Source organism: Pseudorasbora parva, chromosome 4, assembly GCF_024679245.1.
Source record: "Pseudorasbora parva isolate DD20220531a chromosome 4, ASM2467924v1, whole genome shotgun sequence".
Taxonomy (NCBI): domain Eukaryota; kingdom Metazoa; phylum Chordata; class Actinopteri; order Cypriniformes; family Gobionidae; genus Pseudorasbora; species Pseudorasbora parva.
This window is the reverse complement of record NC_090175.1, coordinates 39084148-39097790: the sequence shown is the minus strand read 5'-3', so window position 1 is coordinate 39097790 and position 13643 is coordinate 39084148. Positions and strand designations below refer to the sequence as shown.

The 13643-nt window shown below is 37.0% G+C and overlaps 1 protein-coding gene across 3 annotated transcripts in view; it reads right to left on the bottom strand.

Moving 5' to 3' along the window:
• The window catches only part of prom1b (prominin 1 b), a 50871-nt gene that overhangs the window by 4736 nt on the left and 32492 nt on the right, over window positions 1–13643 (bottom strand). For 2 of the 3 annotated variants that reach the window (XM_067441718.1, XM_067441719.1), the window contains exons 9-23: window positions 12943–13017; window positions 12789–12852; window positions 12219–12378; window positions 11516–11668; window positions 11299–11422; window positions 8989–9092; window positions 8440–8524; window positions 8190–8336; window positions 8043–8114; window positions 6338–6430; window positions 4684–4737; window positions 4490–4570; window positions 3799–3867; window positions 3598–3687; window positions 1476–1591 (exon numbers count right to left, since the gene is read on the bottom strand). In XM_067441718.1, the coding sequence (XP_067297819.1) occupies window positions 1476–1591; window positions 3598–3687; window positions 3799–3867; window positions 4490–4570; window positions 4684–4737; window positions 6338–6430; window positions 8043–8114; window positions 8190–8336; window positions 8440–8524; window positions 8989–9092; window positions 11299–11422; window positions 11516–11668; window positions 12219–12378; window positions 12789–12852; window positions 12943–13017 (1487 nt within the window). Of the gene's footprint in view, window positions 1–950; window positions 1020–1475; window positions 1592–3597; window positions 3688–3798; window positions 3868–4489; window positions 4571–4683; window positions 4738–6337; window positions 6431–8042; window positions 8115–8189; window positions 8337–8439; window positions 8525–8988; window positions 9093–11298; window positions 11423–11515; window positions 11669–12218; window positions 12379–12788; window positions 12853–12942; window positions 13018–13643 lie in introns of all 3 variants that reach the window. The other variant, XM_067441717.1, reaches the window with a different exon arrangement.

The window sequence follows — 13643 nt, the reverse complement described above, 5'->3', positions numbered from 1 at the left end:
TTATACAAATAAATAGTTAAAAAATCATACGTTGTGATTTCTGGATTTTTTTTAAATGATGTCTCTCACAGTGGACATTCACCTATTATGACAATTTCAGACCCCTCCATGATTTCTTATTGGGAAAACTTGCAAAATAGCTGGGTGTTCAAATATTTATTTTCCTCACTGTATATATTTTTAATATCTTAGTAGTAGGTGGTGCTGTGATGAAACGCTTCATGTAGCCTCAGGTCATGCTTGTGATGACATGTACCAATTTTCATGAAAATTGGACAAACTATCTAGGAGGAGGAGTTTGAAAAATTGGGGTTTTTTTGGCGGGAAAAGTTTCTAATCCTTGTGGTTCAAAACTTAATTGCGTAAACATGAGTGAAACTTTGGACAAGAGAGTTTGATCTATAGACACCAAATTTTCTGTAGTTAATGTTGGAAGTGTCCTCTTTCTGTGTGCCAAATTTAATTTGCATTCCACAGCAGAGAAAGAAATGAAAGAAAAAAAAGAACGCCAACGGATACAATAGGTGACATTGCACATTTGGTGCTTGGCCCTTAATTATGACAGATAAATCAATCAAAAAAAGTAGGGATCCGCTCACATAAAACTATGCTGATCGTTACATGACATCCATTTCTTGCTTTGGCCAATGACAATACGATTACGAACATCTATGCTATTTTTTGTTCAAAGCTAAATTCAATTAAAAAGAAACACTAAAACCCTGACTAGAGTTTTGCTAAAGTGCATTAAGGCAATTATTATAATGTACAGTATGAAAGACGCTAATTGTGGAAATCCATCACAGTCTGTGAAATGGTCCATAGTACAGTACATAGGCCTATTTGTACACACATAAAAACATCCATGCACACAGTTGACTTCTATAGACACTCAGCTACGACTGATGATTTCAGCATGCATAGAGATGAAGAGGTGGAATAAACTCTACCTGCTCATCACGGGGTTGCTTATGCCATATAAAGGCTCACTATGAAAACCACTGACAACATCCATACTACTGTAAAACAGTGAATATAAATGTAAACATCAACTGCATGTAACATGAACTTGAGATGTATGAATGGAAGTGAACAGTTCACAGAGTTAAAAAATATATAAAGATAGTGCTGAAGGTTTGAAAGGTGCAATGATAAGATGAAAAGTTAAAAAAAACTGAAATTAAATGAAGAAATTGATGAAAAGATGAGAAAAAGGAAAGAAGTGGTCGGTTATCAGAACATGAACAGATGGAAAATACAGAAATTAAGAGTGGAAGCTGAGGACAAGCTGAGCTTTAAGATGACTCTTCAAAGAAGGAAACAAGGTTGATGCAAACACTTGCGGTGTGAAAATCATTCTTGAATCTCGATACAAGATTTTCGGTGTAGTTGATTAGAAAAAGCTTGAAGCATTTTATAAGGCCATTTTTCACTTCACATATGACAGGTAGCGTGATCTTGTGGTGTTAACTCACTCATCATAGACGTCCTCAGTGTCCATCCTGCGGTAGAATTTGGCAAGTTTTACCGACATGATGATGCTGGGAATGAGTAACATACAGCATCCTCCCAGACCAAACCAGAATGTGTTCTAAAACACACAAATGCACAAGAGAGCGCATTAGCATCAATGTCTATAAACAGCTCAGAAAAACACATTTCTTATTAAAAAATCTGCATATGTATTAATTTTAAATACACTACCATTTAAAAGTTTGAGGTCAGTAAGAGTTTCAGTAAATTGATCAGAAGAGACAGAGCCATTACAAAAGATATTTTATATTTTTAGCTTTCTTTTCATCAAGGAATGATAAACAACAGTATTGGTCTACACAAAAATATTGAATAGCACAGATTTACTAAATGTATAATGAGAAAGGTTTCTTGAGCACCAAATCAGCACATTAGAATGAAAATTTCAAAAATAACTTTTAAATATTTGACGTTTTAAATTGTAATAATATGTCAAATTATTACAGTTTTTACTGTATGTTTGATCAAATAAAGCCTTGCAGCCTTAGTGAGAATAAGGAACGTATTAAAAAACATAATCAGTGCTTTTTCTATCCTAATCTAACGTTTATCTTGTTGTCTAGGTGTGATAAATCTCTGTGTTAAATGGATTGACCCCGTCTACAGGGATGTTCTGTATATAGTAGTAAACAACAACCTTGTACAACATAAATGACAACACTTTATCAGAAACTGTTCAGACCAATAAAATCATCTGGGCGGGCTTTAGACAATGATGGACAGATGATAAACAGTAATGTAATCATCCACGTCATCACAGGCGCTTGGGTTGAATTTGTTCTAATCTTCTTTGTATGCATTCACCTTCACTATTTCTCTCAGAAATGATCATGTTGGTAAGTGCTCTGTGTATCCTTAAAATCTCTTTTTAATTTTAATTATTTTTTACAACACATTTTTTAACAAAAAATTAAAAAAGGGTGTTTGGGGGTTAAAATGTGTGTTACTTTGGCAAGGTCGCCTGCTAAAATTTGCATTCCTGGGTCTATACATTACATAATTGAGGTCGCTTCAAACCACGGACATGGAAAACAACGCTTGGGAAAACCGCAGACTTGGCAACACAGTGCAGTCGAGTTCTGGTGACATTTGACAACTAACGTTATGTGTCGCTCCGTTGCTCTGATTAGTTGTAGGTCTATCCAATTGATGTCTTTCCTGGTTCGGTTGAAACACGCCCCATAATCACAGCCCAATGGAGCAGTATCAGACTCATATTCTGACTAGAATTGAGTATGACCACGTCAGGCTATTAAATAACAGATACACCTTTTGATGATAGTGTCAATAAATTAACCAATGCTAAATTTTACATATATTACCTTATCGTAATGATTACTTTAATGAGCTCATTGTTTCTGCCTTAAATTATACATTGTTAGCTAACTGCGTGATTTGTATATGTACATTTTTGAAATACATTACTTGGACACGGTCACCTCTGAAAACAGATTACCCTAAATTAATACAGACATGCACCTTATGTAAAGCTACTTTGAAATTATATGCATTGTGTACACGCTGATTGAACATGTTCAGTCGGGTGAAAAAAAACCCTGACCAACGGCAACAAACGCCAACGGGTAACACACTGATCCAACAAAACCAACAAACGTGTTTGTTGGCATTTGTCTGTGTGGTGTGAATTGGCCTTCAAATGATGATAATGATGACAAATACCAAATTACATGGCTCTGTTAATGTGAGTGTGTGTTGCTTTTGGATTGTATATTTCTGTAAGTTCCTAGTTTTTGTTCACACACACACACACACACACACACACACACACACACACACACACACACACACACACACACACACACACACACACACACACACACACACACACACACACACACACACACACACCAGCATACGCACTGCAATAACATCTCTCTTCCGCTGCATCTGGGAGCTCAGAGTGTGAACAGTGACAATCTTGTTCTGCTGTGTGTGTGTGTGTGTGTTGGGAGACATTCATATGCTGCACATGTTCATGGCTATATTAAGTATGTCTTGTGAGTGTGAGTTCCATATGTTTTAAAACGGTTTTGTAAATCTTACCACTGAGTCAACAATGAAGCTGCAGGCTACGATCTCTAGCGAGTCCACAATGTTGCTGATGGGCTTACACTGGGCAACCTCCATTGCCAGCTGCACATACGGAGACATACATTAGTATATAACTGATTTAGTTGCAGTGTAACATGACAAAGTGCTGCTTTAAGGAAAAGACTGGACTTTATCTTATCTTAGCATACTCACTGAGTGCTTAACCCACTCCGTATATTGTGTAAAGTATCCCACGATGTGCTTAATGAATTTTTCAGTCTCCTATGACATTTTTAAAAATACAAAAAACAAAAACAAAACAAAAACATAACAGAGCATTTAAAAGTGAGCTATTAAAAATATATACTTGTTTTCTTATCTAGTATTTTGCCCATTTTAAAATCTAAACATCTTTAAAACAAGATCAATTTAAGTGAGAAAATATTTAAATATGTTTTAAATATGGATCGTTTCTTATACCAATGCATCGCTTTTCATCGCAAGGATTTTATTAACCTCCCGGAGCTGTGTGGAGCAGTTTTATGATGGATACATGCACTTTTATTGACTTTAAAACATAAAAAGCCATTATAAAGCTTGGAAAATTTTTATTGGATTTTTGGATATAATATTAGCTTGGATTTTTTAATATAATAACTCATACCTATGATGACTTGAGGGTGAGTAAATCATTGGCAAATTTTCATTGTTTGGTGAACTATCCCTTTAATGTCATATTCAATTGGCTTCTCAGGTAAATATATCTTGTTTTAATGATGCTTAGAATTTATTTTTATTTTTACTGGAAAAAATATAATTAAGATACATACAGTCTATGTTTCTATGGCTCCAGATTTACTATTAGTAAATTAATAGATTCAAAACATGAAACAAGTATGTATACCTTTCTGACCACATGCGAGACATTGTTGGCGATGAGATACTCTGCTGCCTCGATGGCATTCAGGACATTTGTCACTTTAATCTAGAAGAAAACACATGAAATTATTAAAAATGTATAAATGTCATTGCAAAAACCAAGTGGCATTTATTTTATAGAAAGATTTACATAAAATTGTGTGTATATACTGAACTTACAGGCAGTTCTCTGGATGTTTTCTGAAGCAGTTTGATGCTTTGACCTAGAGTTCCCTGCAAATTAAAAACAATACATTCTACTTTTAAAAAATATAAAAATAAATACTATATCATTCTCTTACAATCAAGGTCAACCCCTCAATGAGTCACGGGTTTCTTCTATGATTCGTATTCTCTATTAAATCATTTTAGTAAGTTAGATCAAGCGATTTCCTTTTAATACAAATCTTTAGTAATCACGAATACAATTTCACAGCAAAAATTGCTGACAAATCACACAGTCAAAGCACAATGACTCAGAAAGAAGACACTTACACAGACTTCCAAACACAAACATTTACAGAACACGTCTGAACTACTGAAGTTGTCCACATTTACTGAAACACGTCTTTAGAAGTACATTTATTTATGTTTTGGTCACGTCACATGATACCAACAGTTGGCTTACCCTTGCTTTCAAAAATTTCTTTGGTTCCATTTGGAAAAAAAATAAAAAATAGAATGAATAAAACTTAAAATAAAACTTTCTGTGTCGTCATAAACCAAATGGCTTAGAACATTTTATATTGAACAAAAACAACAACTCTATTGTTTCTGATAGTGGGTTAGAATTTTTTTACTAGCGGTATAAGAAAAACAATAGAAATCTAAGTAAATAATTGTGTGTGTGTGTGTGTGTGTGTGTGTGTGTGTGTGTGTGTGTGTGTGTGTGTGTGTGTGTGTGTGTTTGGGGGGGGTCAGGTATTCCCTATGTCATGGGGACAAATATAGCAGAAGCAGAATAGCAGAAACTTTTGACCTTGTGGGGACATTCTGGCCCCGTAAAGAAAACAGCTTGTAAATCATAGTAAAGGAATACTTCACCACTTTTTTATATTAAACTATGTTATTCCCCTAAATAAAATGAGTCGATACATACCTCTCTCGTCTCCCATTGCTCTGACGCGCGGTGACGATCTGATAGCATTTAGCTTAGCCCACTATGCCCAGTTCATTCACTATGGTACCAAACAGAGATCAAGTTAGAAGCGACCAAACACCTCCACGTTTCCCCTATTTAAATACTGTTACACGGATAGCTGAACGATCAACTATGGTGACATAAAATAAAACGTGGTGCTTCTCTAAGCGGATTAAAAAGGAGAACTATAATGTATGGCGGAATAGCACTTCTGAGAGTACTTCGACTCGGCGCAGTAAAAAGTCCCGGCTGAAAAATCCTCCCTCACATCTTCCCCTCCCCTCTATTGACAGAAATGAGAGAAGGAGATGTGAGGGAGGATTTTTCAGCCGGGACTTTTTACTGCGCCGAGTCGAAGTACTCTCAGTACACTCAAATGTGTCATGTTTTATTTTATGTCACCATACTTGATCATTCAGCTATTCGTGTAACTGTATTTAAATAGGAAAAACGTGGAGGTGTTTGATTGCTTCTAACTTGATCTCTGTTTGGTACCATATTGAATGAACTGGGCATAGTGGGCTAAGATAAATGCTATCAGATCGTCACCGCGTGTCAGAGAGATTAAGTGCACACACTCAGACAAGAGACGTATGTATCAACTCGTTTTAATTAAGGGAATAACATAGTTTAATATCAAAAAGCGGTGAAGTATCCCTTTAAATGATGCATTTTGATGCAAGTGTGTTTTACCATAGCTTGCTCCATTGGCACCACTTGGTCTTTGTGGATCTGTCTGATACTGCTGGCATGACCCTTGAGCGCATTCTCAAGAGCCCCACGTGGCTAAGAAAGAAAGTTATAGAGAGATACATTGAAAATATACAGAATTGTCCCTCCCTAAAACACATTTTTTTTTAACTTTCACTTTCGCTAGTTTATAATAAACATAAACATTTCCACCACATTTGGTTTTGGAAATTATCTTTTTGGAATAAATTGTATAATACTCTTACTATGGCTAATTTCAGAACTAGCACTTAGGGTGCTTTCACATCTCTAGTTCGGTTCATTTGGTCCGAACCAAGGGCAAACAATTATACATTGTTGCATTTTTCAGCTTTTTTGGTTCCTTTACACACCACACTGATTGCTTTGGTCCGAACCAGTTGAAACGAACCAAAACGCAAGCACGTAGCGTATTTCCTAAACTGCTTTTCGATTGGTCAAAATTTACGTGTGGGAAAATTCCAACAAAGCCAGCAAACTATAACACTATGAAGAGACGACTGCGCTGGCTGGTTTTGTCCCTGGCCATAATCTACTACACTGTGTGTATTTACCACAGTATGCAAATACCTTTCTATAATGAAGCGCGGATGCGACGTGAAAACAACATTCTAATGCACTGCAGACAGCGAGAGCGCATCGCTCGTCACTTCAAGAGGAGGCGTGCATTAATTATTAACTCTTGACATGCTCATCTTTCGAAAATATTGCCAACGATCTATCAGGTAATAATATCATGCACACAATGTCAGCGCAGCTAACTACGGCAGCTGGTTCAGTCCAAAAATGATCAGTACTTTTGCAGTTGGTTCTGTTCGAGGTCGGATCACGTTCTCACCACAAACAAACCGCTCCAGAGTTCGTTTGAAATCGTACCGAGACCACCTCTTCAAGGAGGTCTCGGTACACTTGTTTGGTCCGCTTTTGGTGCGCACCCGAGTGCGATTGCTGCTTTCAGACCTGACCAAACGAACCGCACCAAAGAGGGAAACAAACTCTAGTACGATTCAACCGAATTAAATGAGGCAGGTGTGAAAGCACCCTTAATTTTGTACAGAATTGTATTTAAATACACAATTAAATATTGAATTAAATTGTATTTAATTATTGCGATATTGTTGGTCGAGACTTGTAATTTGTGTAAATCGATATAAATCATTTTCATTCAATAAATAGGGTGTAATATATTATGATTAATATTTATATTTTAAGATTTAACAAATAAAATATTATTCTGCTGTAAAACGCATAGACTTGCAATACTACAGGAAGAGTTTGACTTGTACATAAAACGATACACAATAATAACTATTAACAAATAGGCTCGCTTCTCAGAATAACCTTTTATGTACAAGTGCTGTAAAAGGCCTTCAGTCATATTCCCATAAGCACACGCACACACTGCAGCTCCACACATCCTGTAGATGTGTGTTTTCACCTCATGAATGCAGGGCCTGTGTTCCTTCACACTGGAGAAGAGACTGCCATAAATTTTAAAATGTTCCAGAGACTTACCTCTCAGTGTTAACTGAAGTGACTCACTTTGATGCATAGAGTAAATAATATCTGACCTAATGAACTGCTAATATCTTCACTGTGTTATAAAACCAGACATTAACCAGCTGGCATTTTTTACCAGATGAAAGGAATTTATTTGTATTTGACTCACCAGTCGGTCTGCTTGAGCTTCAAGTTCATTTGCGTAGGATAAAAGATCCACAACTGTCACGCCTTTATTCACCTGTCAATGAAATCACCGTTAAAGTGTGTTCTACAGTTGTGCCTGTATCAGTGTCTATGACAGTTTGAGGGTTACCTCAGTTAGATAAGCCTGATAGTCGATTTCTCCAATGCCTGTGTTGGCGAAGTCGATGAGGTTATCTTTGCCCTCCTGTTCCAGAAGAAGCATTCCCTGGAGATCCACATTCACACTATTAAATATCTTGGCCAGTTCCAGGTTATACTGTTAAGAAATCACAAACATATGGTTAGAGTACTGATGATGTCACGCTCAGTATGTAGATATATGAAAAAATATGTGAAATGCTTTTTGTCTTTTCTCGCACCACTGTGGCATTGAGAAACTTGTTGAAGTTGAACTTGGTCTCCAGTTGTAGTGCTGAGTATAAACCACTATTCTCATAACAATCTCTACGAGCAAGAGAAAACAGTAAATAAACACAGTAAATCAATCTTTTCAAAGAGTACACAGCCTCCAGTGTCAAATAAATGATTTATTATAGAGATAGTTCACCCAAAAATGACTGTCATCATTGAATCACTAACATGTTGTTCCAAACTCAACTTTGCAATGCAAATGAAGATTTAAACCTGAGAGATTTCAGTCCCTCATAATATAAGGTGACTGTGTCCCTACCTTTAGAAGACTTAAACCGCTCACATTTTTACTTTTATAATGTGTTTATGAACTTTTTAAAGTGTCAAATTATTGGTTTGCATAGACAAATCTCTCAGGGGTCATTTGCATTTCAAAGATGAACGAAAGTCTTATGTGTTTGGAATGACAAGGTTAATGGAAGCATCTTCAGTTTTGGGTCAGCTAAAGATTTAAACGACTTCTAATGCATCTTTAGTGTTGAACTTTGCTCACTTACCTGTACATACTGCCGACAGTAAGGTCAATGTTTGGATCTTGAAACAGCATGCCAGGAAGAAAGTTCTTTTTGGCAGGATGGACCATGTATGGCGTGTCAATAATCTGCACAGGATTAAAAACTCCAAATTAAATTCTAACTAAATTAATTTCACTTTTACGTGGTTGCAAGCTCTTTCCTGATTCTGTGGACCACCAAAGAACTATTCATTTAATTTTAAAGCTGTAAAAACTATCATGAGTAACAAAATTAGACATTTTAGTAGCACTTTATTTTACAGTGTCCCTGTTACACATCTTACATGTATTTACCACAGTAATAACATTAAACTATGCAATTATAAGCAACTTAAGTTCAAAACCTAACCCTACTCATGAGGGAAAGAACCACAAGCGGGGATTTGAACTGATGCAACTGTGCTGCGTGTTCAAGACATAAGCCACAGGTACGTTTTTCTATATCAGTTTAAGGTCATATGGAAGTGTGTGTGTGTGTGTGTGTGTGTGTGTGTGTGTGTGTGTGTGTGTGTGTGTGTGTGTGTGTGTGTGTGAGCCTGTTTATGTGGTTTATGAGGAAACAAATTTGTATAACTACATGGGTATTACACTGGTATTACACTATAAATGTGGTTTATGTCCTCATAATTCAAATGGCCTTATAAACATACTAAATGATGTTTTTTTGAGAATGTAAAAATGCAGAATGTTTCCTGTGATGGGTAGGTTTAGGGGCAGGGGCAGTGTAGGGGGATAGAAAATGCGGTTTGTACAGTATAAAAAACATTACGCCTATGGAGAGTCCCTGTAAACCACATAGACCAACATGTGTGTGTGTGTGTGTGTGTGTGTGTGTGTGTGTGTGTGTGTGTGTGTGTGTGTGTGTGTGTGTGTGTGTGTGTGTGTGTGTGTGTGTGTGTGTGTGTGTGTGTGTGTGTGTGTGTGTGTGTGTGTGTGTGTGTGTGTGTGTGTGTGTGTGTGTGTGTGTGTGTGTGTGTGTGCTTGAGCAAAAGTTTTAAAAAGGGGGATTTTTAAAAAATGGGTAAATCTGGGTTAGTTTCAGATCGCACACACACACACACGCACACATACACACCTAGCTTAACCACAGTTTGCATACAAGGGCTCCAGTGTTGTGTGCGTTATGTAAGATTATACTGGTCTGTTTCTCTTTTCCCTTCCTAAAACTATACATGGTTTGTACACTTAAATCTGTACTTTGAGTAAGACATGACCCAAGATAGTTGATTTACTTATGTACAGTTTTATTTATTTTTGTGTAAATGTGTGTACATATCAGCTATTATATATTATTACGCAGGAAGTCAAATTGGGTCACACTTTTCTTATTTGGTGTCTTTTTACTACAATGTACTTACATAAAGCACGTTAGGTACAATGTACTTATTGTGTTCATGTTGAGGTGAGATATGGGTAAGGTTAGGGACAGCTTTGGTGGTATGGTTTGGGTTAAGATGTAAGTGAACAGTTAAAACAGTGTAATTATAGATGCAATTATGGACATTGATTACAGCTGTAATCACATGCCGCTATTTTTAAGTGTAAGTACAATATAAAAACGTATGGATAAAATAAATTATTAATTTAAATGTTAGTACATAGTAGTTAAAGACACACATAGGGCCCTAATATACACCCAGCCAGCGCAATGCGACGCCAGGCGCAACACAAGTGTTTTTTGCTAGTTTGAGGCCAGCACAGTTCACATTTTCACATCCAGCACCACATTGTTTAAATAGCAAATGCATTCCTGGCCATCTGTTCGCCCATGGGCGTGCTGGTCTGAAAACGAGGTATGTTCAGCGGGGGGCATTGTTGGTGCGTTGCTATTTTGAGGCAACTGAAATCGACTGCGCCATTGACCAACTGAAACCTGGTCTAAAGTCAATAGTGCAGTATTTTTGTGATATTTAAAGGGCGTGTTAGTAAAATGCGCCTATAGGCGGGTGCACATCGCGTGTACACTTTGCTTAATACACACATAGGGATGCACAGCAACACATAAAAGTTTTTAAATATATATTTAAAAAAAAGATTCCTCTTTCCGCCTGCAAATTCCGCCATGTAAATAGCATTCCGCCATAGTGTAGGCGTAACTGGCTTTTAAAGGGAATGGGAGATGAGACACTGATTGGTTTATTGCATGTTACGCCCATATTGCATATTCAGACACACCCTAAGTGCACCTACACCATGCGCTTCAGACCATGCACTTAGATCTTTAAAATCTTAAAATCGTCAAATTGTCCAATATTTGTTAATTGTGTCTTAAAATAGAGTAGTGTGCCAGTACCTTAAAAATCTGTCTGTTAGCCAGCGGTTCACACACAAGCTTCTCTATGTTTCCTCCAACAACAAATGTGGTGACTACAACTCCCATGAGCACCCAAGAGAAGATGAAGCTGAAGCCAACAGAACTGATCACCAAAAGAAAAAAAGAACTATAGTCAAATATATTTTGATATGCACTTTGTGGGAAGGTATTGAGTAGACAAGTTAAAGTAGCTCACGCCATCAGTAGGTTTCCTCCAGTGTTGGAAAGACAGCCACGTGTGGTGGGAGTGGCATTTTTATCATAGCCACACGATCCACACAGCAAACCCAGGAAATTAAAAGCCAGAACCAGCACGACCATACAGCAGATCACTACACACCCTATCCATCTGGAGACACAAAGACAGAGATAAAGAGATACTGAAGCATTTATCATTGCTTTGGCACACAATTCATTCAATGACAAATTACATTAAAAGAAAATAATTCTCACTCAGACACAAAAGTAACTAAAACTTACAAAAAAGCATAAACCTGAAATTGCAATTTTATGATATATCTGATTTAAACGGCTTCTTGGACCAAAACAAAGGGCATGACTAGACAATGGCTCATAATTTATTTTTTTATTTTTGTCCCGTCAAATAAATACAGCCTGGGTGAGCATAAGAGATTTCTTTCAAAAACATAAAAAAAATCTTACATTTGAGTTGTAGGGTATAAATCAAATATGTTTTTCTTTTAAATATGTCATTAATAACTAGTTCAGTTTGATTCTGCACACTATTTGCATTGTAAATGCAGTTGGCTCTACTTTAAGTTTCTATGACTGAATTCGGCTGCATCATGTGCTTGTCACCACTAACATGAATTTAAACTGAAATGATCTGTAATGTGTATGTGGCGTCAGTTTCATATTAGTAAGCTCTACAGAAGTACCTGTAGAAGTCCAGCTGGTCAATCTGAGGGTAATATGCTTCAATGTTCTTCTGGCTCTCCGTCAGGAACTTTGTGAAGTTCTCAAGTGCTGGTTCTACCGGGAACATCTTTGTGAAACCAATTATCTCTCCACATGACTTATCCAGCAGCACTTTCACTTCTTTAACAGAGAGAAACAGAGAAAGATGAAGTGAATATGTGAATATATGAACATGGAGATATAAGGCATAACTATATTTTTCCAGTATTCACATGAAATGACTTACATGTCTAGCACTAAAACACACAGTACTTGAGGCACACTTACTGGGTAGAGCTTCATTTTTAAAAAGAGACATACGGGTTCCCGAATGCATAGGAACAGATCCGAGAACAGAATAACATTTAGTTCTTTTTGTCATTTCTTTAGTTTCAGAGAACAAATAAAGTTAACATGTTGAGTATAGACAGATGCTCTGTTGCAAAACGAGTTGTCTATGAAAACACCAAATTAAAGCATCCTAATTTAGGCAGCAAGGCAACAATGTTTTGGTTCAAAGCTAGATAGGTAAATAAACAGAATACCCTCACCCGACACCATGTCTTTCGTCTGTTCCCTGACCAACATTGGTGTGTCATTAAACGAAGAGTATCCCTGAAGAGATAAAACCCCAAAAAAGGTGGTGAAATGACTGTCACAGTACATTATGAGTTAATTACAGTGGGTGGATGATATCCATCTGACCTTCTGTACAATATTGCTGAGGTCTGTTTCAAGCACAGCGTCCAGATTGGCCAAAGGCGCCTCAACGTCAGGCAACTGTTGGATGACATACAGGAGTCACAAATAACCACACAGACCAACATATTGCACAGTGTTTTTAATACTCCATTTAGCTCCATGTCTGTAAATTTGAAAACAATCTATATTATATGCTAACAAAATAAACCTTTATCTGATGCAAAATGTATTTATTTCTCTTCCAGGAAGATGGAACAAAAATACTGATGAGATGACTCATCCTGCACTACACAGATTTTGTCCAATCAAATACAATACCCATCCCAATAATACCACCTGGCATAGCAAAGTAGCTAATCATGGATAATGGCTGTGAATTATCTATCTTATTGCCTTACTGGCAAAAACAGCATGAACCAAAAATTGCAACCAGTTTATGATGTATATCTGATTTAAAAAGCATCCTGAATCAATGTATGACACATGTATAACTAAATACAGTAAATACTAGCCTGGATGCCAGCTGAACTCAGCCCCGCCCACAAAATTTTTAGGTCGGGCAGTTCGGTCTGGCCTTGCTCCATAGAGGAGTAATTATCCCCGAACAGAAACTGTTCGGACCAATGAAATCATCAGGGCGGGCTTTGGACGATGACGGACAGATGATCAACAGTAACGTAATCATCACGTCATCAAAAATCGTG